At 54.8% G+C, this 26,822-nt stretch overlaps 1 protein-coding gene across 5 annotated transcripts; it reads left to right on the forward strand.

The window, feature by feature from the left end:
* The first annotated feature begins 1,989 nt into the window (after positions 1-1,989).
* TFEB (transcription factor EB) lies at positions 1,990-25,389 on the forward strand. 5 transcript variants are annotated; one of them, XR_012577107.1, is made up of 10 exons: positions 1,990-2,127; positions 16,369-16,613; positions 17,500-17,754; positions 18,454-18,534; positions 19,051-19,171; positions 19,268-19,324; positions 20,249-20,324; positions 20,818-20,965; positions 22,477-24,000; positions 24,633-25,389. XR_012577107.1 is itself a non-coding variant. In XM_074528059.1 (9 exons), the coding sequence occupies exons 2-9, from the start codon at positions 16,419-16,421 to the stop codon at positions 22,903-22,905; spliced, it is 1,362 nt and encodes a 453-aa protein (XP_074384160.1). In that variant the 5' UTR covers positions 1,990-2,127; positions 16,369-16,418; the 3' UTR covers positions 22,906-24,130. The 5 variants fall into 5 exon arrangements, 4 of the variants coding, with proteins under 4 accessions (XP_074384160.1, XP_074384163.1, XP_074384162.1 ...); XM_074528059.1 differs by lacking the exon at positions 24,633-25,389 and having other exon boundaries at positions 22,477-24,130; XM_074528062.1 differs by lacking the exons at positions 22,477-24,000; positions 24,633-25,389 and adding an exon at positions 21,991-22,077.
* Positions 25,390-26,822: the final 1,433 nt, after the last annotated feature.

Genomic DNA, 26,822 nt, shown 5'->3' on the forward strand with positions numbered 1-26,822 from the left:
GGGGCTGGAAAACTGCACTGGAATATCGGGAATGGCAGGGTGTGCCCCAAGGGGATGGGGAACACCCCGGACAAGGGGAGGTTGGGTGACCCCGCTGTTTCCCAGAGTTTCTGAGAAGTTCTTTATCACCAGAGCTGAGTCACGACATCCAAATGACCCCTGAACCCTGAAACGGGGCTGGAAAACTGCACTGGAATATCGGGAATTGGGAATACCGGGATGGGGAACCCTGGGCAGGGGGAGGTTGGATGACCTCCCTGTTTCCCAGAGTTTCTGAGAAGTTCTTTATCGCCAGAACTTCTTTATCACGACACCCAAATGACCCTTGAGCCCTGAAAAAAGCCTGGGAAAACCTCATTGGAATATCGGGAATGGCAGGGAGTGGCCCAAGGGGATGGGGAACACCCCGGGCAGGGGGAGCTTGGGTGACCCCGCTCTTTCCCAGCACGCAGAGTGGGTTTTTAGGTTTTTAGCAGTTCTTGATCCCCGGAGCTCGCTCTCAGATGCGTTCGGGGCTCTGTCACCTCCCGGGGGAAGGACACAAAGTCAAAATATTGACACAGGCTGAGCGCGCTGAGACCGAGATTAGGAGGGCACCGACAGCAGGGAAGGGCATTCCTCATCCTCCTCCTCCTCCTCCCTCTGGAATGGGAATTTTCTGCTGGAAACAGGGCGGTGGTGCCCAGCAAAGGCTGACCACGTCCCTCTGCTCTTCGCTGTCCCCTTTGCTCCCTGCAGGACCTGCCCGGACCCATCAGGAACCTCGTGGGGATTTCGCGAGCTTCTGAAGGATTCCCAGCATCATTCCACGGCCAAAAGCTTGGATGGGAGCTGGAAGGCTCCTGCCCATTCCCAGAACATCAGCAGCAGGAATTTCCACTTGCTGGAAGGGGTGTGTGCGGCTGTGCCTTTGTTTTCCGGAAAGCTGGAGCTGGGAGAAAAAAAAATCCTTTAATTGGGTGATAACGACGGCGTTTGGCTTTTGATCGGCGTCCCGTGTTCGGGCTGGGGGTCAGGAGGGGGATCAGGGTGGATGTGGGGACATTGTGCCCTGCCAGGGCCACAATGCGATGGAGGATCGTGCAAGGAGCGGTAAAAACCCGGTGTGAGGAGCTCCAAGAGCCCCGTGTGGTGCCAGTTCAAAGGGATGTAGGATCCTGGTCCAAAGGGATGCAGGATCCTGCTCCAAAGGGATGCAGGATCCTGCTCCAAAGGGATATAGGATTGTGGTGCAAAGGAATGCAGGATCCTGGTGTAAGGAGCTCCACAATTCCCCTGTGGTCCCAATCCCAAAAGATGCAGGATCCCGGTCCAAGGATTTCCACGATCCCCCGTGTTCCTGACAGAAAGGGATGCACCATCCTGCCTCAGGGCACTGCACAACCCCAGCACAGCGCTGCCTTCACCTCCCACCCCATCCCTCCTCTCCCGAGCCGTTTTTGGGGTGGAAATTCCCACTTCAGAGGAGAAAACACACATTTTGTTTTCTCCTCCGTTTCAGGGCAGGAAAGCGCCGAGCCCGAGCTCCGCCGTGGCCGGGCGGGGACTACAAGTCCCGGCAGGCGCGGACTGCAGCTCCCGGCGTGCCCGGGACCGGCAGCGCAGCGAGGGCAGCGGAACGGGCCGGGCGGGCGCTGCTGCTGCCCTCCCTCGGCACGGGGCCGAGCCGGGCCGAGCCGAGCCCAACCGGGCCGGACTGCGCCGAGCCGAGCGGAGGAGCCCGACAGAACCGAGCCGAGCCGAGGGGTCCGACGGAACCGAGCCCAACCGGGCCGGGCCGAGCCGAGCGGAGGAGCCCGACAGAACCGAGCCGGGCCGAGTGGAGCCGAACTGAGCCGAAGAATCGAGCGCAGCCGAGCCCAGTCGAGTGGTGCCGAACCGAGCCGGGCCGAGCGCAGCCGAGGGAGCCGAACAGATCCGAACCAACCCGAGTGGGGCCGAACTGAGCTGAGAAGAGCCGAGGAGCCGAACCGAGCCGGGCCGAGCGCAGCCGAACGAAGCCGAGCCGGGCCGAGAGCAGCCGAGCGAGGCCGAACAGAGCTGAACCGAGCCGAGGGCCCGAACCGAGCGAGGCCGAGCGGAGCCGAGCGCAGCCGAACCGCTTCGTTTCCTCGCCCTTCCCCACGGGTGAGTGCGGGGCCGGGGGTCCCGGGGGTCCCTGTGGACAGGGGGGGCTCGGCAGCCGCGCAGCGGGGCCCCCTCGGCTCGGAGCCCACCTTGTGGGTCGCTGGGGCGGCTTTGGGGTGCTCCCCCCTGTCCTGCGCCATCCCGGAACTCGGAGTTGCCTTTTTCCCCCTTATTTTGCTGTAAATAATCGCCCTCCCTCGCCCCCGGGAGGCTCCAGAAGCTCGTCCCGGTGCCCTCTCCCAAAACTCGGCGGTCCCAGGGGTTTTGAGACTCTCGGCAGCTCGGGGGGACCTGCCCGGGTCGCTTTTCCCATGGGGAACCCCCCCGAACACGCCGGGGGAAACTGAGGCACGGATGCTCCGGGACACCTGGCACCCCCCCGGTTCGGGGGGCGCAAAGTGGGGACTTTTCCCATTTAGAACAAATGGTAAAATTGGGATACCTCGTGTCACTCGGCGTTTGGGGGGGTCGCCAAGAGGACACACAGCGTGTTCCTCCTTCCTGGGGAAATCTGGGGGGGAATAGAGGGGGCTGCCCCGGAGCGATTAATGACATTCATGAATTAATTACGAGGCAGGAAAGGATTACGCAGCCCCCAGAGCTTGGGGGCAGTCAGATGATGGGGGGGAAATTTCCTTAAAAAAAGTAAAAACAAAAAAAAAAAGTAAAAAAAAAAAAAAAGAAGAATAGAAACACGAAGAAAATCTGGTGGTTATTGTGCTGGTGTAAGATAAATAAATAAACCGGTGCGAGTCCGAGGAAAGCAGGGCTCGTTTCCAGGAATCCCGGCGTGTTCCCCCCCTTGGGTGTTTTTTATATAACAGAGGCCAGCAGGCAGCGGAGGGAGCCTTTGGGGGGGTTATTTTATTTTTTCTTTGCCCCCCCTTCTCTGTGCTTCCCTGCCGTGATTGCTTGGCTTCATGCACGGCTGCTCCGGGCTGGGAGCGGGGCTGGTTTGGCCCAGCCTGCTCTGGCTCACCTGCTGCAGGAGGGGAGAAATCCCAAAGCTGGGCAGGGATGGGAGTTTGGCAATGGGGTGGCTGGGTTTGGGGGGGATACCCAGATTTAATGGCTGGATTTGGGGGGAAATACCCAGATTTGGGGTGGCTGGATTTGGGGGGGATACCCAGATTTGGGGTGGCTGGGTTTGGGAGGATCACCCAGATTTGGTGTCTGGATTTCAGGGGAACAGCCAGATTGGGGTGGCTAGATTTGGGGGGAATACCCAATTTTGGTGGCTGGGTTTTGGGGGGAACACCCAGATTGGGGTGGCTGGATTTGGGGGGAATACTCAGATTTGGTGGTTGGACTTGAGGGGAACAGCCAGATTTGGGGTGACTGGATTGGGTGGGAACACCCAGATTTGGTGTCTGTATTTGCGGGGGAACACCCAGATTTGGTGGCTGGATTTGGGGGGAATACCCAATTTCGGTGGCTGGATTTTGGGGGGAACACCCAGATTGGGGTGGCTGGATTTGGGGGGAATACTCAGATTTGGGGGGAATACTCAGATTTGTGGTGGCTGGGTTTGGAGGGAATACCCAGATTGGGGTGGCTGGATTTGGGGGGAATACTCAGATTTGGTGGCTGGGTTTGGGGGGAATACTCAGATTTGGGGTGGCTGGGTTTGGGGGGGATACCCAGATTTGGTGGCTGGGTTTTGGGGGGAACACCCAGATTTGGTGGCTGGGTTTTGGGGGGAACACCCAGATTTGGTGTCTGGATTTCAGGGGAACAGCCAGATTGGGGTGGCTGGATTTGGGGGGAATACTCAGATTTGGTGGTTGGACTTGAGGGGAACAGCCAGATTTGGGGTGACTGGATTGGGTGGGAACACTCAGATTTGGTGTCTCTATTTGGGGGGGAACACCCAGATTTGGGGTGGCTGGGTTTGGGAGGAACACCCAGATTTGGTGTCTGTATTTGCGGAGGAACACCCAGAATTGTTGGCTAGATTTGGGGGGAATACCCAATTTTGGTGGCTGGGTTTGGGGGGAACACCCAGATTGGGGTGGCTGGATTTGGGGGGAATACTCAGATTTGGGGTGAATACCCAGATTTGGGGTGGCTGGGTTTGGAGGGAATACCCAGATTGGGGTGGCTGGATTTGGGGGGAATACTCAGATTTGGTGGCTGGATTTGGGGGGAAATACCCAGATTTGGTGGTGGTGGGTCAGGGCAGCACATGCAGAGGAGCAGTGGGAATTTGGGATTGGGGTGGCTGGGTTTGGGAGGAACACTCAGATTTGGGGTGACTGGATTTGGGGGCGACACTCAGATTTGGTGGCTGGATTTGAAGGGGAACACCAGATTTGGGGTGGCTGGATCTGGGGGGAACACCCAGATTTGTGATGAATACCCAGATTTGGTGGCTGGATTTGAGGGGGAACACCAGTTTTGGGATGGCTGGATCTGGGGGGAACACCCAGACTTGGGATGAATACCCAGATTTGGGGTGGCTGGATTTGGGGGGAATATTCAGATTTGGGGGGAATATTCAGATTTGGGGTGGCTGGATTTGGAGGGAATACCCAGATTTGGGGGGAACACCCAGATTTGGTGCTGGTGGTGGGTCAGGCCAGCACGTGGAGTTGTTTTCCGAGGGATGCTTGGTTTGTTTCCTGCTGAATTCTGGGTTTGTTTCCTGCTGAATTCTGGGTTTGCTTCCCGAGGGATGCCGGCCCCGCGTGTTTTGTGTTTTCTGAGCCATCTGCCCGCCCTTATCAGTAGGAAACTGCAAACTGTGCTGGGGTGGAGCTGCTGCATGGGGCCATCCGGGTGTTTGGGATGGAGCCCTGAGCCCAGCCTGGGATTTCAGATTTTATTGCTTTTTCCACTCTGCACGTGTGTGTGTTCTCCTGGTCTGCCCTGCCCTGTTTTCCTGGAATGCTGGAATGGGGATGGGAAAAGCCCCTTGGGATGATGTGTGGGGTGACCATTCCCAGCACAAAAAAAGCAGGGAAATGGGATTTATGGAGGGTGTCCCCCTCTAAAAATCCACAGTGCTGAGGGTAAAAACATCCTGGTGTTGTGGGGTGTTGGAATGGGGAGCTGGGGGTTTGGATTTAATGTTTCTCCCTCATTGCCTGGGGTGTAGATGGCAGGGATGGAGCTGCCACACCCCTGTCCCCTCTGTGGGGACAGAAATTCCCATCTGGAATTTTTTTGGGGTGGTTTTAGGGGGCACCTCAAGCTGGGTTTGCCTCAAGGGAGCTGTTTTGTCAGTGCCCTGTGTGGGGTTATCCCATATCCCAGGCAAAGAGGAAGCGGGCAGGGGCCAGCAGCAGTCAGGGGCAGTCAGGTGATGGGGGAAATTTCCTTAAAAAAAATATTAAAAACCCAAAAAAACCCCCAAGGTGGCCTTCACCACCTCCGTGAGCCTTTCCAAGCTGTGTGGAGGCAGCTGGGGTCACTCTGGTGGCTCTGTGACACTTTGGGGGGTCTCAAAGTGGGGATTTCTCCCTGACCACACTGGGATTTTGTGCTCATCTCTTTTTTCCTCTTGCTGGACAGCCCCCCATGGCTGTGCCCTCATTCCTCCCAAATTCCTGTCCCTCCTGCTGGCACCTGGCTGCTGCTTGGGGCAGGATTTCCCTGTGGATTTCCCAGTTTTTGGGATAATTTCTCCCCACTTTATGGGTGGTTTCTCCCCAGTTTTTAGGATGATTTCTCTGCACTTTCTGGGATGATTTCTCTCCACTCTGTGGGATGGGCATGGGATGGTTTGGGTGGCATCACCTGGCTGGGCTCACCTGGGGAGGGCTCAAAGTGTCCCCAGTGTCCCTACAGGTTGTGCCACCTTGAAAGCGTCTTCTAGGATAATTTCTCCCCACTTTATGGGTGGTTCCTTCTCAGTTTTTAGGATAATTTCTCCCCACTTTATGGGAGGTTTCTCCCCACTTTATGGGTGGTTTCTCCTCAATTTTTAGGATGATTTCACCCCACTTTATGGGTAGTTTCTCACCAGTTTTTAGGATAATTTCTCCCCAGTTTTTAGGATGATTTCACCCCACTTTATGGGTGGTTTCTCCCCAGTTTTTAGGATATTTTCTCCCCACTTTATGGGTGGTTTCTCCCCAGTTTTTAGGATATTTTCTCCCCACTTTATGGGTGGTTTCTCCCCAGTTTTTAGGATAATTTCTCCCCACTTTATGGGTGGTTTCTCCCCACTTTATGGGAGGTTTCTCCCTAGTTTTTAGGATAATTTCTCCCCACTTTATGGGTGGTTTCTCCTCAGTTTTTAGGATATTTTGTCCCCACTTTATGGGTGGTTTCTCCCCAGTTTTTAGGATAATTTCTCCCCACTTTATGGGTGGTTTCTCCCCACTTTATGGGAGGTTTCTCCCTAGTTTTTAGGATAATTTCTCCCCACTTTATGGGTGGTTTCTCCTCAGTTTTTAGGATATTTTGTCCCCACTTTATGGGTAGTTTTCTCCCCAGTTTTTAGGATAATTTCTCCCCACTTTCTGGGATGATTTCTCTCCACTTTCTGGGATGATTTCTCTGCACTTTCTGGGATGGGCATGGGATGGTTTGGGTGGCATCACCTGGCCGGGCTCACCTGGGGAGGCCTCAAAGTGTCCCCAATGTCCCTACAGGTTGTGCCACCTTGAAAGCCTCTTCTAGGATAATTTCTCCCCACTTTATGGGTAGTTTCTCCCCAGTTTTTAGGATGATTTCACCCCACTTTATGGGTAGTTTCTCCCCAGTTTTTAGGATAATTTCTCCCCACTTTATGGGTGGTTTCTCCCCACTTTATGGGTAGTTTCTCCCCAGTTTTTAGGATAATTTCTCCCCACTTTATGGGAGGTTTCTCCCCAGTTTTTAGGATAATTTCTCCCCACTTTATGGGTAGTTTTCTCCCCAGTTTTTAGGATAATTTCTCCCCACTTTCTAGGATGATTTCTCTGCACTTTCTGGGATGATTTCTCTGCACTTTCTGGGATGGGCATGGGATGGTTTGGGTGGCATCACCTGGCCGGGCTCACCTGGGGAGGCCTCAAAGTGTCCCCAATGTCCCTTCAGGTTGTGCCACCTTATCTTGAAAGCCTTTTCTAGGAATCGCCCCCGGGGTTTTGTCACCTTTTGGCTCCAGACAAACTCCCCACACCCTGAGCTCTGCCTCCTTTGCTTAAATGGCTGCAAATTCCGGATAAACCTGAAATTCCCAGTGTGGGGATGGCCACGGGGGGTTCTTGGAGCCTCAGGGACCAGCAGAGCTGGCTCCTGCCCAGGCTGTGCCCTCGGGATTTTGGGAATATTTTGGGGGAAATGAGGAAGGGGCTGCACCCACCTGGCACAGATTGCTGCCAGCAGGTTTGGCTGAGCATTTTGGGCAAAAAGGGTCAGGAAAAGGAGAAATCTGAGTGGGAAAAAAACCTCTGAGCTCTTGCACTGCTCCAGGCAAACGTGCCTGGGAGATTTTGGGGAGTGGGAATATCTTGGGGGAAATGGGGAAGGGGCTTCACCCACCTGGCACAGGTGAGGAGAGAGCAGGTTTGGCTGAGCATTTTGGAGAAAAGGGGCAGGAAAAGGAGAAATCCCAGCTGGGATTTTGGGGGAGTGGGAACATTTTGGAGGAAATGAGGAAGGGGCTGCACCCACCTGGCACAGGTGAGGAAGGGAGCAGGTTTGGGCTGAACATTTTGGGCAAAACGGAGCAGGAAAAGGAGAAATCTGAGTGGGAAAAAAACCTTCCGAGCTCCTGCAGGGCTCCAAGCAGAGCAACGTGCCCGGGAGAAGGGGCACCGTGCCAGGCCAGGGGCTGGGCTGGCACCAGGGGCTGCCAGGGGAGCAGTTTGACCTTGAGGGAGCAGGAAAAGCTGTGGGCAGAGCCTGGCACCAAGGAGGGCACAGCACAAACCCCTCAGAGCGGGTGAGGTGGGCACGGCAGGGGATGCCAGGGGGGGGCTGGTTGGGGAGGGCAAGGCAGGGGCTGTCCCCGATTTGTTTATTTATTTCTGAGGCCTGGTTCCACGAGGAGCTCCGAGGCTCCGGGCCGGGTGCTGGGGGCTGGACGTGGTGTATTTATAAATGTGACATGCTTGCGGCAGCACGGGGATGGATGGAGGCGGTGGTGGGAGTGCCTCAGGCTCCAGGAAGGGGACAGGGGGTGGCCGCTGTCACCTGGTGCTGGTGGCACCAAGAGCTTGGGGCGCCCGGAGCTCCTGGGAGGGTTTTGTCGAGCATCGTCACTTTCTGGGGTGGTTTGTCCTCAGTTTCTGGGCGGTTTCTCCTCACTTTGTGGGATTATTTCTCGCCACTTTCTGGGGTGGTTTCTCTCAATTTTCTGGGATGATTTCTCCCCACTTTATGGGGTGGTTTATCGTCTCTTTTTAGGATGATTTTCCCCCAATTTGTGGGTGGTTTCTCCTCAGTTTTTAGGATAATTTCTCCTCACTTTCTGGGGTGATTTCTCCCCACTTTATAGGGTGGTTTCTCCTCCCTTTCTGGGATGGTTTCTCCCCCCTTTCTGGGGTGATTTCTCCCCATTTTCTGGGATGATTTTCCCCACTTTATGGGGTGGTTTATCCCCTCTTTTTCGGATGATTTTTCCCCACTTTGTGGGTGGTTTCTCCTCAGTTTCTAGGATGAATTGTCCACACTTTGTGGGATGGTTTCTTCCCCCTCTCTGCGATGATTTCTCCTCACTTTATGGGGTGGTTTCTCCTCCCTTTCTGGGATGGTTTCTCCCCCCTTTCTGGGGTGATTTCTCCCCATTTTCTGGGATGATTTTCCCCACTTTATGGGGTGGTTTATCCCTTCTTTTTAGGATGATTTTCCCCCATTTTATGCGGTGGTTTCTCCCCAGTTTTTAGGATAATTTCTCCTCACTTTCTGGGATGATTTCTCCCCACTTTATGGGGTGGTTTCTCTCTACTTTTCTGGGATGATTTCTCCCCCCTTTCTGTGATGATTTCTCCCCACTTCTTAGGCCGATTTCTCCCCTTTTTCTGGGGTGATTTCTCCCCATTTTCTGGGACGATTTCTCCCCATTTTTTGGGATGATTTCTCCCAATTTTTTGTGATGATTTCTCCCCACTTCTTAGGCTGATTTTTCGCCATTTTCTGTGATGGTTTCCCCCCCTTTTCAGGGATGATTTCTAGGATTTCGGGGCGGGTTGCAGCGCTGTCCCAGCCCCCTGGAGCAGTGTCAGCCCTGCCAGCTCCCCCGATTGCTCATTTATTTATGCGCTCCTTTCCAAAGGCCAACACCCAAACCCCGGGCCGGGCTTTTCCTTTTTCCCAAATCTCCTTTTTTCCCTCCTTTCCCGGGATGTGCAGCCGGACCTGGAGCCTCCCAAGGTCACCTCGGTCCCCTCCTCTGTCCTGATTAATCACCGTGCCCGGGGTGGTGGCTCTGCCCATCCTCCTGCCTTGTTCACACTTTTATTTTTAATTGCTGCCCCGGAGGGGGCAGGAGCTGTGAATTCCCGGTGATGTTTCCATCAGGGCTCTCCTGCAGCTCCTGCCCAGCTTTGTTTGGGGGGTCTGGGCCCTCTTTTGGGGGGTCCCTTTGTCTTTCTGTGCCCCCCAACCTGGCCAGGAATTACCATCCTCCCCATCATACCCAGCTGGGTGATGCTCTGCAGCCATCCCTATGCTGGGTGGGTTTTTGGGGGTAAAAAAGGTGATTTTTTTGGGGTGGAAAGACACCAGAGCAAGGCTGTGTGTGTGTTATTAACCCCTTAGTGGCTGCCGAGCCCAGCTGGGTGATGCTCTGCAGCCATCCCTATGCTTTTTGAGGGTAAAAGAGGCGATTTTGGGGTGGAGAGACACCAGAGCAAGGCTGTGTGTGTGTTATTAACCCCTTAATGGCTGCCATGCCCAGCTGGGTGATGCTCTGCAGCCATCCCTATGCTTTTTGAGGGTAAAAGAGGCGATTTTGGGGATGGAAAGCCACCAGAGCAAGGCTGTGTATTATTAACCCCTTAGTGGCTGCCATGCCCAGGTGGGCTCTGCTGCCCACACCTTGGCACCACCAAGGGGGTTTTTAATGGAAATGGGTTTTTAATGGAAACCGTGGCACAAAGGACAGATAGCCCTGTGTGAGATCAGGGCTTGATGCTTTTCCTCCACCAGCTCCCTGCTCCCTCCTGGGCGTGCCAGCCTTACCTGGCTGTTTGGGGAATGTTTTTTTTTTTTTTTTTTTTTTTTTTTTCCTGTGGGATCCCTCAGCCCTTTCCAGGGAACAGGGGGCAGGGCAAACACTTGGCCTCTGCCCCAGCTCCTGTTAACAGCGTCCAGCTCCACGTTGCTGACATGCCGGGGCTAAAAACAGCCCTGGTGACTCAGAGCCTCGGTGCTGCTGTCAACTGACCCCGGGCTGGCTCTGCCAAGCCCCTCCTCTGCCTGCTCCTCCTGCCTTCTGCAGGGCTGCGAGCTCGGGGTGTGGGCAAGGAGCCTCTGATGGAGCTGGGATGGCTCCCAGGGATCTCAGGAGCTTTGCTCCAAGCAGCTCCTGGGTGGAAGGAGCTTCAGGATGGGGTTTGGATGGTGCCCAGGGGTCACAGGAACTCTGATCATGGGTGGAAGGAGCCTCTGATGGAGTTGGGATGGTGCCCAGAACCCTGCCCCAAACAGCTCCTGGGTGGAAGGAGCTTCTGGATGGGGCTGGGATGGTGCCCAGGGGTCCCAGAACCCTGCTCCAAACAGGTCCTGGGTGGAAGGAGCTTCTGGATGGAGCTGGGATGGTGCCCAGGGGTCCCACACAGCTCCTGGCATGGCTCCCAGGGGTCCCAGGAACTCTGCTTCTGCGTGGAAGGAACTTCTGGGTGGGGCTGTGGGGCTGAGGTGGTTCTCAGGGGTCTCAGGAACTCTGATCCTGGGTGGAAGGAGCTTCTGGATGGGGCTGGGATGGTTCCCAAGGGTCACAGTAATCCTGTCCCAAACAGGTCCTGGGTGGAAAGAGCCTCTGGATGAGGCTGGGATGGTTCCCTGGGATCCTACACAGCTGCTGGGATGGTTCCTGGGGTCACAGGAACTCTGATCATGGATGGAAGGAACCTCTGATGGAGCTGGGATGGTTCCCAGAACCCTGCCCCAAGCAGGTCCTGGGTGGAAGGAGCTTCTGGATGGAGCTGGGATGGCGCCCAGGGGTCACAGGAACTCTGATCATGGGTGGAAGGAGCCTCTAGATGGGGTTTGGATGGTTCCCAGGGGTCCCAGGAGCTCTGCCCCAAACAGGTCCTGAGTGGAAGGAGCCCCTGGATGGGGCTGGGATGGATCCCAGGAGCTCTGATCCTGAGTGGAAGGGCTCTCTGATGGAGCTGGGATGGTTCTCAGAACCCTGCCCCAAACAGCTCCTGGGTGGAAGGAGCTTCTGGATGGAGCTGTGGGGCTGAGATGGTTCTGCAGTGTCCCCAGGCTCAGGTGTGCCTCAGAAACCCGAGCTGCCCCCTCGGGAGGCATTTTCCAGATTTAACCTCAGGGATCGTGTTACCCTGCGGGGGAGGTGGCACCGAGGTGGCACCGAGTGCCTGACGGGTGCCACACACCTCCTGCCACCCTCTGAGTGATGAGAACCCCCAAAGCCACTGCACCAGGGCCCTGCTGGGGTTTATTTCCAGCTCGATTGGGGCCGTCTATGAATGGAAAAATCAATGAGCAGCTCTGGGAGGGAGAGGGGACAGCAGGGAGACAGCAGGGGGACAGGGCAGGGAGCATCACCCACCCAGGCCCAGCTGGGCTGGGGACTGAGGGAAAAGGAGAAGAAAGAAGTGAAAACAGCTTTGTGTTCACCACGGGCCGGCCCAGCCTTCCCTTCCTTCCTTCTTTCCTTCCTCGTTTTTGGCTTTCAAACCTGAGGGTGGCAGGGAGGGAGCACCAGGGACCCCAGCCCGGGGTTTGTTCTGATGTCACCCAGGCGTCACCTTGCCATGCATCCAAACCAGACCATGTGTGCCCCAGTCTGGGGACGGGCTCTGCTGTCACCCTGCAGGGACAGGGGACAACGAGGCTGGGGTCACCTGGGTGCAGAACAGAGGGGCTGGGGGACCCTGGAGGTGTCAGCAGGTCACTGAGGGGTTTGGGGACCCTGCAGGTGGCAGGGCTAGCAGGTCAGTGAAGGGATTGGGGATCCTGAAGGTGCCAGGAGGACACTGAGGTGATTTGGGGACGGTGAAGGTGCCAGGAGGTCAGTGAGAGGATTGGGGACCCTCCCAGCCCAGGCCCAGGAGGTCACTGAGGGGATTTGAGGACCCTGCAGATCACTGAGGGGATTTGGGGACCCTGGAAGTGCCAGCAGGTCACTGAGGGGATTTGAGGACCCTGCAGGTCACAGAGAGGTTTGGGGACCCTGCAGATCACTGAGAGGTTTGGGGACGCTCCCATTGCCAGGCCCAGCAGGTCACTGAGGGGATCTGGGGACCCTGCAGGTCACTGAGGGGATTTGGGGACCCTCCCATTGCCAGGCCCAGCAGGTCACTGAGGGAATTTGGGGACCCTGGAAGTGCCAGCAGGTCCCTGAGGGGATTTGGGGACCCTGCAGGTCACTGAGGGGATTTGGGGACCCTCCCATTGCCAGGCCCAGCAGGTCACTGAGGGGATTTGGGGACCCTGCAGATCACTGAGGGGATTTGGGGACCCTCCCATTGCCAGGCCCAGCAGGTCACTGAGGGGATTTGGGGGCCCTGCAGGTCACTGAGGGGATTTGAGGACCCTGCAGGTCACTGAGGGGATTTGGGGACCCTGCAGGTCACTGAGGGGATTTGAGGACCCTGCAGGTCACTGAGGGGATTTGGGGACCCTGCAGGTCACTGAGGCATTTGGGGACTCTCCCATTGCCAGGCCCAGCAGGTCACTGAGGGGATTTGGGGACCCTGCAGGTCACTGAGGGGTTTGGGAACCCTCCCATTGCCAGGCCCTGCAGGTCCCAGCTCCCCCTCACCCCAGGCCAGCCCCAGTTCCTCATTTTCAGCAGCCACGAGGGTTGCAGGGAGGGGAAGTTACAAAAACTCCTCCTCCAAACCTGCTCGTTTGTTTTGTGTCCCTGCAGCCCCAGAGTGAGAAAAAGCGTGGAAAAATTGATACAGCTGCTGCCCCAGGGGACAGGGCTGGGTGTGTGCCAGGGACACCTCTGCATAAAGCTGTCCCTTGTCACTGCAGGGATGTGGCACACAGGGATCCCTCGCCCTCCGTGTGCCCAGGGTGGGGGCAGAGCAAGCACCTGGGTTGTGAAGGAAAAAGGGGCTGGAAAAGGCAAAGTTTGGGGAGCTGACAGGAAAGATTGAGAGCGAAAAGAGCCTGGAGAGCCAGGACAAGGGGGAATGGCTTCAAACTGCCAGAGGGCAGGGATAGATGGGATTTGGGGAAGGAATTCCATCTTGCACTCCCTCCCAGCAATAACAGGGTGGAGCTGCCATGCCATGGGCTCCTGTGGGCCAGGGGAGGGTGGGATGTGTCCCCAGGGTGGGCCCCGTGTCCCCATCCTGTCCCTCCTGACTCAGAGTGAAAGCAGAAGCTGCTCAGCATTTTTGGGGCTGGGGTGGGGAAGCCAAGCAGAACCAAAGGGGTTATTTTAAACCTGACCCAATTTCCCCCTTTCTCCTCACCAAACCAAGCCCTGGCCGCCCTTCCCCATCCTCATCCTCATCTCCTGCAGCTCTTCCTGGCAGTTTTTGGCTCTCCCAGCCCTGTTTTGTGTAAGGGGGGTTCCTGCAGCCAGGCTGGGTGGTGGCACCAGGGCCAGCAGGGCTCAGTGGGTGCTGTGGGTGGCTTCCCGTGACACCCACGAGTGCCAGCCCTTCCTGAGAAAAGCCTCCCTCCCTTCCCTTCATGTTTGGGGTTTTACATCCCCCGTGGGCATCCCCTGTGGGGTTCCCCCCTTAATTCAGCCTTGGTTTGGGGTTGTCCATCCCCATGGGTTTCCCTCTTCATTCAGCCTTGGTTTGGGGTTGTCCATCCCCTGTGGATTTCTCCCTTAATTCTTGGTTTGGGGTTGTCCATCCCCCATGGATTTCTCCCTTAATCCAGCCTTGGTTTGGGGTTGTACATCCCCCGTGGGTTTCCCTCTTAATTCTTGCTTTAGGGTTGTCCATCCCTGGTGGGTTTCCCCCTTAATCCAGCCTTGCTTTAGGGTTGTACATCCCCTGTGGATTTCCCCTTTAACTCAGCCTTGGTTTGGGGTTGTCCATCCCCTGTGGGTTCCCCCCTTAACTCAGCCTTGTTCCATCCTCTCTGGGGTCTTTTCCAGGGTTCTGTTTCTCACCCCAAATCCCCTCCCGTGCCCTCCTCCAGGTCTGTTCCCACATTTTCCTTCACGAAGCTCCAGTGGATCGCTATCCCGGGCTCTGGGCTCCCATCGCCCTGGGGCCAGGCCACCATGGCTGATGAATTCCCTTCCTCTAGTCCTCAGTAACTGCTCTTGAGCTGTGTCATCCTTAATTCCCCTCCCCTGACCGCTCAATAGCTGCTTCTGAGCTGTGTCATCCTCCCCACTGCCTTGATTTCATTTCCCCTCCGGGTAACTCTGTGGCACAGCTCGGTGTGGCTCTCACCACTGAGGCCCTTCCATGTCTGAACTTGCATTTAAACAGCAAAACCCTGTTTAAATTTCTCTGCTTTCCCCTCGCAGCTTTCCAGCTGCCTCCCGTGCTCCGCTTCCCTGCCATGCTGCTGCAGCATCTCCTGCATCCCAGTGGTGCTGCAGCATCTGCATCCCAGCGGTGCCACAGCATCTCCTGCATCCCAGTGGTGCTGCAGCATCTCCTGCATCCCAGCGGTGCTGCAGCATCTCCTGCATCCCAGTGGTGCCGTAGCATCTCCTGCATCCCAGCGGTGCTGCAGCATCTCCTGCATCCCAGTGGTGCTGCAGCATCTCCTGCATCCCTGCCATGCTGCAGCATCTCCTGCATCCCAGTGGTGCCATAGCATCTCCTGCATCCCAGCGGTGCTGCAGCATCTCCTGCATCCCAGCCCTGCTGGGGTGGCCGGGGGTGGCTCCTGGAGCCCTGCCAGGCGTCCCCCACCCTCCGGAGCCGCCGTCCCCTTTGTCCCAAGGAACAAGGGCCGCTCTGTGCCGGGCTGGGGCCGCTGTGGTCCCCCCGTCCCCGCGCTCGCGTGCGGCTCCGGCACAGAGCACAGAGCCGGCCTTGTCCCCAGCCAGCTTTGCCAGCTCCTGCCCCCGGGCTTTGCCAGCTCCTGCCCGCGGCTCCTGGCACCCTCCGGCCTTTTCTTGCTGCTCTGCCCTCACTTTCTGTTTCCCTTTCGCTGCCGGGCTCGCTCTGGGTTCCGCTGGCTCCGGGGTGAGTGCACAGCGCGGGGTCCTGGCTGCTCCATTGGGGTTCCCTTCCTGCCAAACCCTGAATTCTCCTCGCCAGTCCCATCTCTGGCCACCCTTCCCCATCCTCATCCTCGATAATTTCCCTTCTCTAGAGCTTCCTGGGGGTGCTTTTGGCTTCCTCAGCCTGGTTTTCTGTAAGGAGGCAGCTGGGGAGGGGGTCTCACAGCCAGGCTGGGTGGTGGCACCAGGTCCTCAGCCAGCCCTGGGATGCTCCTCCTGGTTTAATCATGAGCCAGAGTGGATGTCTCTCCGTGCCTCAGTTTCCCTGCTGTGCTGGGCTGTGGGTGATGTGCAGTGTCCTCCTGGCAGGCTGTGGGTGACGTGCTGTGTCCTCCTGGCAGGGTGACCTCTGTGACAGGGTGGGCACTCTGGGATGTCTCTCCGTGCCTCAGTTTCCCTGCTGTGCTGTGGGTGATGTGCAGTGTCTTCCTGGCAGAGTGACCTCTGTGCCACAGTGGGTGCTCTGGGATCTCTCCGTGCCTCAGTTTCCCCGCTGTGCTGGGCTGTGGGTGATTTACCATGTCCTCCTGGCAGGGTGTTGGTGACATGCCATGTCCTCGTGGCAGGGTGACCTCTGTGCCAGGGTGGATGCTCTGGGATGTCTCTCTGTGCCAGAGTGGGCACTCTGGGATGTCTCTCCGTGCCTCAGTTTCCCCGCTGTGCCAATCTGTGGGTGACATGCCGTGTCCTCCTGGCAGGGTGACCTCTGTGCCAGAGTGGGCACTCTGGGATGTCTCTCTGTGCCTCAGTTTCCCCATGGTGCCAGACTGTCAGTGCTGTGCCGTGTCCTAGGAGGCTGTGGGTGATATGCCATGTCCTCCTGGCAGGCTGTGGGTGACATGCCATGTCCTCCTGGCAGGGTGACCTCTGTGCCAGCGTGGGTGCTCTGGGATGTCTCTCTGTGCCTCAGTTTCCCCGCTGTGCCAGTCTGTGGGTAACATGCCGTGTCCTCCCGGCAGGGTGACCTCAGTGCCAGGCGGGCTGGTGGCCTCCGTCCCCGCGTGCCGCCATGGCGTCGCGCATCGGGCTGCGGATGGAGCTGATGAAGCAGCAGGCGCAGCAGGAAGCCGAGCGGGAGCGGGTGCAGCAGCAGATGATGATGAGCTACATGCAGCAGCAGCGCATGCCCGTGGCCTCCAGCCCCGCCATCAACACCCCCGTCCACTTCCAGTCCCCTCCGCCCGTGCCCGGGGAGGTGCTCAAGGTACCCTGGTGTCCCTCCAGGTGGGGGTGGTGGTCACAGGGGTGCCAGGGTGGGGGGAGAGATGACTTGACTCCATCTTTCAGGAGGCTGATTTATTATTTTATTGTATATATTACATTACATTACATTACATTACATTACATTATTATATTACATTATTATATTGTATTATAATATATAATATATTTTATATAATATATATGTTATATGATATATGATATATGATACATGATACATGATATATAATATATAATATATAATATATAATATATAATATATAATATATAATATATATAGTTATATATTATATATTATATAACATACTGTATATTATATATTATATTATACAATACTGTAATATGGTATGATATAATATAACATGTTACATTATATACATATTGCAATTTATTACACATTACGATATATACATATTATATTATATTATATTACATTACATCATATTATATTATACTATATTATATATATTATATTATGTTATGTTATGTTATGTTATATATATTATATTATTATATCGTATCATATCATATTATATGAAAATGATATACTAAAACTATACCAAAAGAATAGAAGAAAGGATTTCATCAGAAGGCCAGCAAGGAATAAAAAGGAATGGAATGATAATAAAATCTTGTGACTGACCAGAGTCTGAGAAAGCCAGACTGTGATTGGCCATTAATTAGCAACAACCACACCAGACCAATCCCAGATGCACCCATTGCATTCCACAGCAGCAGATAACCATTGTTTACATTTTGTTCCTGAGGCCTCTCAGCTTCTCAGGAGGAAAAATCCTAAGGAAAAGATTTTTCATAAAATGTGTCCGTGCCACCTCCACCCGGGTCCCTGATGGGTTCTGTCCATGCAGGTCCAGTCCTACCTGGAGAACCCCACCTCCTACCACCTGCAGAAGTCCCGGGACAAGAAGGTGCAGGCTTATCTCTCGGAGACCTACGGGAACAAGTTTGCTGCCCACGTCAGCCCCGCCAGCCACTCCCCCAAGCCACCCCCGGCCGCGTCCCCCGGCGTCCGGCCCGGCCACGTCCTGTCCTCCTCTGCGGGCAACAGCGCTCCCAACAGCCCCATGGCCATGCTCAACATCGGCTCCAACCCCGAGAGGGAGGTGAGCGCTGTCCCCTGCTCTGGAAATTCTCCAGAGTAGAAATGCAGTTTGGTTTGGGTGAAATGTGCATCTTTGAGTTAAGTGTGTGGTTTGAAAGTTGATGTTGAACCTGCGCCTCCTCTGGACTGTGGGTGAGAGGAGAGGGATGGAAGTGAGCAGGCAGCAAGCAGGGAAGGCTCTGTGTCCCTCCCACGTGTCCTTCCTGTCCCTCATGTCCCACATCCCCCTGTTGTGCCCCAAAGGAACTGGGGAGCCCAGGATGAGGAAGCTCAGGCAACATCTGGCTGCCTGTTCTCGTAAAAGCCCGTGCTCAGAGAAGCTGCTTCAGCCAAAAGTGGTGGCCAGACAGAGACAGAAAGACTGCTACGAGAGCAGGTCAACGTGACCCAAGAGTTCTTCCTGATAAAGAAGAATTAGTGGCAAATGTCACGCGAAATCTGTAAAAATATGTGTGAACCTGTTGTGAAATGGCAGGCATGGGTATTGAGAGGGGGATAAAAAAGGATCTGGAGCTCCCAGAGATGGGCATGTCTGTTAAAGAGAGTGATCTCCACATGCTCCAGCACTGTAGTAAACATTTACAGCTTTACAACTTTCACAAAATTGTAGAATTTGTTTGCTTTCCTCAGGCTGCCTGGGGAACTCAGGGTGTTGGGAATGGCAGAGGAGCCCACGGTCACTTGTCCCTTTCCCTTTCAGTTTGATGAGGTCATCGATGACATCATGCGCCTGGATGATGTTTTGGGCTACATGAACCCTGAAGTCCACATGCCCAACACGGTGAGTGGGGGTGACAGGGAGGGCCTGGGGGTGTCACAGCCCTGTCCTGGCAGGTACAGAGGTGGCACAGGGGGCACCTTCTGCCACGTCCCCACAGTGGTCCCTAAGCCAGCCTTGTCCTCGGAGGCAGTAACACCCACAAGAATCAATTTTCCAGCTTTTTTTCCCCTTGAGGACAGTTTGGACCCTTTGAAAAAGCTGGAGAGGTGGGAGAGAGGGTGGGGAATAGAGCCAGGAGAGGTTTCCCTGCCGGGACCTTCCCCAGAGCAGCACCAGGAGCAGATCCATGGGGCAGCTGGTGCCTCCCAGTGGGATTCATCCTGCCCAGCCCTTCTCAGGTGTGATTCACCTGCCCTGTTGTGGATGTTGGCCATGGGAGGGGATCAGCTGTGCCCTTTCAAGTCCTGTTTTCTTTCCTGCTCTGGTGAAAGCTGCTTTAAGGCCCTGGGAGGACAATTCCACCTGCCCAGCTGGGTGTGATCCCAGAGCTAACCCAGCTGTCCCTCTGCTTTCCAGCTGCCCATGTCCAGCAGCCACATGAATGTCTACAGTGGGGACCCTCAGGTGACGGCGTCGCTCGTTGGTGTCACCAGCAGCTCCTGCCCTGCCGAGCTCACCCAGAAGAGAGAGCTCACAGGTACGTGCTGGCCCCAGAGCAAGGGGCAGGAATGGGGGTACAGGGACCCCAGGGGCAGCTTTGTCCCCTCTGGGTGACACCCGGGGTCTCTTGCAGATGCTGAGAGCCGAGCCCTGGCCAAGGAGCGGCAGAAGAAAGACAATCACAACCTGAGTGAGTTCAGCTCTGCTTTCCCCATCACTCTGCATCCCCATTCCTCTGAGCTGGGCCCCCTTCCCATCCCAGCTGACCCTCAGGGGAGCCCCCTGAGCCCCTCCTTGCTGGCTGTGCACAGTGGGGACACCTGGGGGTATCGGGTTGGCTGGGAACCCTTTGGAAGAGCTGGAGAGGTGGGAGAGAGGGATGGTGAGGGAGCAAGGCTGGGGAGATGGGAGAGCCAGGAGAGGTTTCCCTGCCAGGACCTTCCCCGGAGCAGCACCAGGGGCAGATCCAAGGGGCAGCTGGTGCCTCCCAGTGGGATTCATCCTGCCCAGCCCTTCTCAGGTGGGAACCCTGTGGTGGCGCTCACAGGGGTCTCAGGATGAGGGAAGAGATGAGGGTCTGACTCCATGTTTCAGAAGGCTTGAGTTATTATTTTATGATATATATTATATTAAAACTATACTAAAAGAATAGATGAAAGGATTTCATCACAAGGCTAGTGAAGAATAGAATAAGAAGGAATGATAACAAAGGTTTGTGGCTCGGACTCTCTGTCCAAGCCAGCTGACTGTGATTGGCCATGAATTAGAAACAACCAACATGGGCCAATCACAGATTGCTGTTGCATTCCACAGCAGCAGATAACCATTGTTTACATTTTGTTCCTGAGGCTTCTCAGCTTCTCAGGAGGAAAAATCCCAAGGAAAGGATTTTCCATAAAAGATGTCTGTGACAAACCCAAAGGGAGGATCAGAGCTGCTGGGCCAGGCATGGAGCAGGGCTGGCTCCTGAGCTTCCTCATCCTGGGCTCCCCAGTTCCTTTGGGGCACAGCAGGGGGATGTGGGACATGAGGGACAGGAAGGACACATGGGAGGGACACAGAGCCTTCCCTGCTTGCTGCCTGCTCACTTCCATCCCTCTCCTCTCACCCACAGTCGAGAGGAGGCGCAGGTTCAACATCAACGACCGCATCAAGGAGCTGGGAATGCTGATCCCCAAAGCCAACGACCTGTAGGTATCCATGGCTCCTGCAGGAGTGGGGTGGTGCTCACAGGGGTCTCAGGATGAGGGAAGAGATGAGGATCTGACTCCGTGTTTCAGAAGGCTGATTTATTATTTTATGATATATATTATATTAAAACGATACTAAAAGAATAGAGGAAAGGATTTCATCAGAAGGCTGGCTAAGAATAGAAAAAGAATGATAACAAAATCTTGTGACTGAGACAGTCTGGACAGGTGGGCTTTGATTGGCCATTAATTAGAAGCAACCACATGAGACCAATCACAGATCCACCTGTTGCATTCCACAGCAGCAACAGGTGTCATTGTAAATCAATGTTTACATTTTGTTCCTGAGGCTTCTCAGGAGAAAAAATCCTAAAGCAAAGTTTTTTTAGAAAATATCATGGCTACACAGGACTGGGGTCACCGAGGGCTTTTTGGGTGGAATGGCCACACTGCTGGCAGCCAGGTCCATCCCATTTTCCATGCTGGGTGACAGGGACGTGCGCTGGAACAAAGGGACAATCCTGAAGGCGTCCGTGGACTACATCAAGAGGATGCAGAAGGACCTGCAGCGGTCCCGGGACCTGGAGAACCACTCGCGGCGCCTGGAGATGGCCAACAAGCAGCTGCTGCTCCGCATCCAGGTGAGCTCCCCTGGCTCTGCCCTGTCCTCTCCCCACCAAACCCTCACTCCTGCCCTGCTGAGGCCATGGCCAGGGTGTCTGCTGTGGCCGTGCTCACAGGGCTCTGAGGATGAGGGAAGAGGCGAGGATCTGATTCCATGTTACACAAGGCTGATTTATTACTTTATTATATCTATATCTATATCTATATCTATATCTATATCTATATCTATATCTATATTTATATTTATATCTATATCTGTATCTATATCTATATCTGTATCTATATCTATATATCTGTATCTCCATATCTATATCTATATCTATATCTATATCTATATCTATATCTATCTATATCTATATCTCCATATCTATATCTATATCTATATCTATATCTATATCTATATCTATATCTATATCTATACATCTATTATATTTATATTTTATTTCTATTTTATTATATATATTATATTAAAACTATACTAAAAGAATAGAAGAAAGGATTTTATCACAAGGCTGGCTAAGAATAGAAAAAGAAAGAATGATAACGAAGGTTTGTGGCTCGGCTACACAGTCCGAGTCAGCTGGGCTGTGATTGGCAGTTAATTAGAAACAACCAACATGGGCCAATCACAGATGCACCTGTTGCATTCCACAGCAGCAGATAATCAATGTTTACATTTTGTTCCTGAGGCTTCTCAGCTTCTCAGGAGGAAAAATCCTAAGGAAAGGATTTTCCATAAAAGATGTGTGCGACAGTCTCCCGCCTTTTTTTTGGCTGGGAAGTCACCAGGAGCAAGGTCTTGATTCAAACCTGATGGCTGAGGCTCACTGCAGCGTGCTGAGCTTTGTGTGGATCTTCCAGATCCTTCCCTGGGGGCTTCTCACCTCCCTGAACATCTCTGTGCTGTGTCCCTGAGTGTGACATCCCCTCAAAACCCCTCTGTGTCCGATGCAGGCCCGTGTCCATGGGCTGCCCACCTCCTCTGTAAACATCCCTGTGCCATGTCCCTGAGTGTGACACCCCCTGTGTGTCCCCTTGGCAGGAGCTGGAGATGCAGGCCCGTGTCCATGGGCTGCCCACCTCCTCTGTAAATGGCCCTGTGCCATGTCCGTGAGTGTGACATCCCGTGTCCAGTGCAGGCACGTGTCTTCCATGGGCTGCCCGCCTCTGTAAACATCCCTGTGACATGTCCCTGAGTGTGACACCCTGTGTCCAATGCAGGCCCGTGTCCATAGGCTGCCCACCTCCTCTGTAAACGTCCCTGTGCCATGTCCCTGGGTGTGACACCCCCTCACAGCCCCTGTGTGTCCCCTTGGCACTTGGAGCTGGAGATGCAGGCCCATGTCCATGGGCTGCCCACCTCCTCTGTAAACATCCCTGTGACATGTCCCTGAGTGTGACACCCCCTGTGTGTCCCGTTGGCAGGAGCTGGAGATGCAGGCCTGTGTCCATGGGCAGCCCATCTCCTCTGTAAATGTCCCTGTGACATGTCCCTGAGTGTGGCACCCCCTGTGTGTCCCCTTGGCAGGAGCTGGAGATGCAGGCCCGTGTCCATGGGCTGCCCACCTCCTCACCCTCGGGCGTCAACGTGGCCGAGCTGGCTCAGCAAGTGGTCAAGCAAGAAGCCAGCGGGGACGAGGGCACCCTGGAGCCACTGCTGCCACCCCCTGAGGCCGAGTCACAGGCTCAGCCAGCGCTGCCCGTGCCCCCTCAGTCCCCCTATCACCAGCTGGACTTCACCCACAGCCTGAGCTTCGATGACGGCTCCTTCCCGGACAGCCTGGAGCCCAGCTCCTCCTTCCCATCCCTCTCCAAGAAGGAGCTGGACTTGATGCTGATGCAGGACACGATGCTGCCGCTGGCCTCTGACCCCCTGTTCTCAGCCATGTCCCCCGAGGCCTCCAAGGCCAGCAGCCGCCGCAGCAGCTTCAGCATGGAGGACGCGGACATGCTGTGATGGGGCAGCTGCCAGGGCAGGGGGTGCAGCTCAGCTTTGGGTGGGCACGGCCCAGGAGCCTCCTGGCAGGAGGAGCCCGTCCCACCACGCACCTGGATCTCCCCAGGAGTTCCTTTGTCTATGCAAGGAGGGCTCGGGTGCCACCGAGTCTGTCACAGCTTCTTTTGGCCAGGAGGAGGAGGAGGAGGAGGAGGAGGATGGACCTTCCTGGCTTGGCCTGACTGCAGATTGCACAGCCTGGCAGTGACATCTGGGCTGCTTTGCCTTTCAGCTGAAGCCTCCTGGCCTCACCCCCTTCCCCGGGGTGGTGCCTGGGAGCCTGGAGCCCCTGTGAGCTTTGTGTCCTGTTTGGTGTCTCCTCACCTTGCTCTGGGATCCTTCATCCCCACCGAGTCCTCCTCGGCCCCTGGATGCTTCCCAGTGCGCCCAGTTCCTCCTTGCTGGGAGCACTCACTGCCCATGGGGTCCCAGCAGGGTTAATTAGAGTGCATTCATTAATACAGCACCACTGGCGGTGTTTGCAGGTGGGTGTTGAAGGTTCCAGAACACCTGGAATGGGGGGATTTGATGCTCCACCAACCCCCGTTGTCACCCCCAGCACCCCAAAACCTCGGGGCAAGGCCGCCAGGTGACCCTGGGTGTCCTGGAGGTGTCCCCAACCAGTGTTTGTGCCCTGTGACACCCCCAGCTCTGTCCTGGAGGATAAAAGGGTTAAAAGAGTTTTCTGGAAGGATAACAAGGATTTTCCACTTTTTTTTTTTGGGGATACTCCTTGCAAGTCCTGCCCCACGTGGGCAGGAAGCTCCAGGCTGTGAGCAGGGAATGGTTGGTGCCAGCTGGAATTCAGGGCTTGTTCCTCCTCCCAGTGTCACCAGTTTGTTCCACAGCTCTGGACTGGGGAGCTGCTCTGGGCTCTGCCTCGGGTCCTGACTTCCCAAATGCAGCTGGGAATGAGCTGGGAAGGGCAGGGGAAGGATGGAAAACCCTCCTTATTTATTGAGGGAGAGAGGAGAGGAGAGGAGACCCCTTGGGAATGGTCCCCCCTGGGTCACTCTGTGCCCCCATCATGGGGCTGGGTGACCTGGGGGGACACAGGTGGCCCCTGGTGACAGGATTTGGGGTTGGATGTGGAGGCCAGCCCCACAGAGGGATCTGATCTTGGTCTGTGGGGTCACTCTGTGCCCCCATCATGGGGCTGGGTGTCCTGAGGGGACACAGGGATGTCCTGAGGGGACACAGGGATGTCCTGGGGGGACACAGGGATGTCCTAGGGGGTCACAGGGATGTCCTGAGGGGACACAGGGATGTCCTGAGGGGACACAGAGATGTGACCTGGTGGCCCCTGGTGACAGGATTTGGGGTTGGATGTGGAGGCCAGCCCCACAGAGGGATCTGTGCTGGTCTGTGGGGTCACTCTGTGTCCCCATCATGGGGCTGGGTGACCTGGGGGGACACAGGTGGCCCCTGGTGACAGGATTTGGGATTGGAGGTGCCCCTCAGAGGGGTCTGTGCTGGTCTGTGGGGTCACTCTGTGTCCCCATCATGGGGCTGGGTGACCTGGGGGGGACACAGGGATGTCCTGGGGGGACACAGGGATGTCACCCGGTGGCCCCTGGTGACAGGATTTGGGGTTGGATGTGGAGGCCAGCCCCTCAGAGGGGTCTGTGCTGGTCTGTGGGGTCACTCTGTGCCCCCATCATGGGGCTGGGTGTCCTGAGGGGACACAGAGATGTAACCTGGTGGCCCCTGGTGACAGGATTTGGGGTTGGATGTGGAGGCCAGCCCCACAGAGGGATCTGTGCTGGTCTGTGGGGTCACTGTGTGCCCCCATCATGGGGCTGGGTGACCTGGGGGTACACAGGGATGTCGTAGGGGGACACAGGTGGCCCCTGGTGACAAGATTTGGGGTCGGAGGTGGGAACAGCCCCACAGAGGGGTCTGTGGGACGTGAGGGTGTGGGGAAGTGCAGAGTGAGGAGGAGCTGGAGCAGGGCAGGGACCTGAGGGGACGCTGGGTGGCCTGGGAGGGGCTCCAGGTGAGGAAGAGGAGGATCCAGGAGAGCTCAGAGCTCCGGGGGTGTTCACAGGAGGCCTTGGCACCCTTAGTGTGCTGCCATCAGTGCCTGCAAAGAGAATTGTCCCCACCAGGGTCCCCTGGCTGTGCTGGGGACCTGGCTGTGGGACAGTCTGTGCCCTCCAGGGCACGAAATCCCACAGGAAATTCAGATTTTTGTGGCTTTAGGGTGCCCTGGCCACTGCTCAGCACGAGATGTCTCCCCTGGCAGTGAGTACACAGTTGTGGATTATAATTACTCTATTTTTTTTTTTAAATCTTTTTGGGAGTTTTTTGTTTGTTTTTTTCTTTTTTTTTTTTTTAATGCACTGTGCTCTGATTAAAAAATTTTACTACTGTTTTATAAATAAATGTATAAAAGAATGAACTGGAATGGAAGAAGAATCATTAAAAATATATTTATTTACAACATCCCTGGAGCGTGGCAGCTTCTTCTTTGTCTCAGGATTTTCCAGAACCCTTCTGGGTGCTGGGCCAGGCAGGTTTTGGGGGCTCTCCTGCTTTGTGCAAAGGGAAAAAAATTACTTTTAAAGTAGAATTTAAAAGTTTGTGCCTGGTAAAAATTATCCCAAGCCACGTCTGCAGGCCCTCAGCCACGTGCCAGGTTCCCACTCCCCTCAGTGCTGGTGTTAAACACACAGGATGGGGAAAAAAGCAAGAAAATCCACCTTAAATTCGAAAATCACAGGGGTTTGTATTGGAAACTATAAAAGGAGAAGGAGGGAAAAAAGAACCAGAAGAGGCTGAAGGTGCTGGGACCCCTGGGCCAGGCAGGTTTGGGGACTCTCCTGCTCAGTGCAAAGGGAGAAAAATCAACTTTTAAAGTAGAATTTAAAAGCCTGTGCCTGGTAAAACTGATCCCAAGGCACATGCCAGGGTCCCATTCCCCTCAGTGCTGGTGTTAAACACACACAGGAGGGGGAAAAAAGCAAGAAAATCCACCTTAAATTGGAAAATCACAGGGGTTTATCTTGGAAACTTTATTAAAAAGAGAAGGAGGGAAAAAAGAACGAGAAGAGGCTGAAGGTGGTGAGGGGGGGAGAAGGAACGAGTGGCTCCAGACACTTTAGAGAGAAAAAAAAAATTAAAAAAAAAAAAATCCCTGATTTGATTTATCAGGGGAGCGCGAGCGCTAAATAGAGAACAACGCCTGAAGTGTGAATTATTTCCTATATTAACACAGAGAAAAAACTGATAGCCTTTTCATGTCAGGAGAATAGCACGTGGGGAGGGAGGGCAGCCCGTGACATTGTTCCAGCCCGGGCTCTGCTCACTCTTTATCAGCCTGAGATCAAAATTTATTCCCAGGATGAGGCCTGCGGGCCCGGCTGAGGCCCTCAGAGATTTTTAAGGGCCTAATTAAGAAAACAGGATGAAAATGGCGAAATAAGAGGGCAATTTACTTCTTGCAGAATGGGGAGATCAAATCAACTTATGAGCAATTAATGTGCACAAGGAGAGAATAAAGGGACGGCGGGATGTGGAAGAGGGGCCTCATTTTAATGACATGCTCTGGTGTTGGCATAGAGGATTACTCTGAAGGTCAGATGGAGATTGAAACGACCTTGCAGGTTCTTAACCCTCCTTCCAATTAACAGAACCAACTCAGAAATGCAAAAGAGCCCGGCTCGGAGCGCTGTCATCCCTTTATGTGCTGCAAAAATAAAATTATAAAGGGGGAGAGGGAGGATGAGAGGGGCTTTCCTTGGGTTCCACAGCTCAGAGGAGGCTCTTAATTACAGCCTTTGAGGTGGCCACGGAAAAATCAGGAAAATTGGGGGAAAATCAGGAAAAAAATTGGGAAAAATCCAGAGAAAAATCAAGAAAAATTGGGGGGAAAATCA

Source organism: Zonotrichia albicollis, chromosome 28 (assembly GCF_047830755.1).
Source record: "Zonotrichia albicollis isolate bZonAlb1 chromosome 28, bZonAlb1.hap1, whole genome shotgun sequence".
NCBI lineage: Eukaryota > Metazoa > Chordata > Aves > Passeriformes > Passerellidae > Zonotrichia > Zonotrichia albicollis.

What these genes read in the sequence shown, in the direction of transcription:
- TFEB (XM_074528059.1), top strand. Translation starts at nt 16,419, where the DNA reads ATGGCGTCGCGCATCGGGCTGCGGATGGAGCTGATGAAGCAGCAGGCG. An exon ending in AAGTCCACATGCCCAACACG is followed by an intron (nt 18,535 to 19,050) that starts GTGAGTGGGGGT and finishes TCTGCTTTCCAG; the next exon opens with CTGCCCATGTCCAGCAGCCA. An exon ending in GAAAGACAATCACAACCTGA is followed by an intron (nt 19,325 to 20,248) that starts GTGAGTTCAGCT and finishes TCTCACCCACAG; the next exon opens with TCGAGAGGAGGCGCAGGTTC.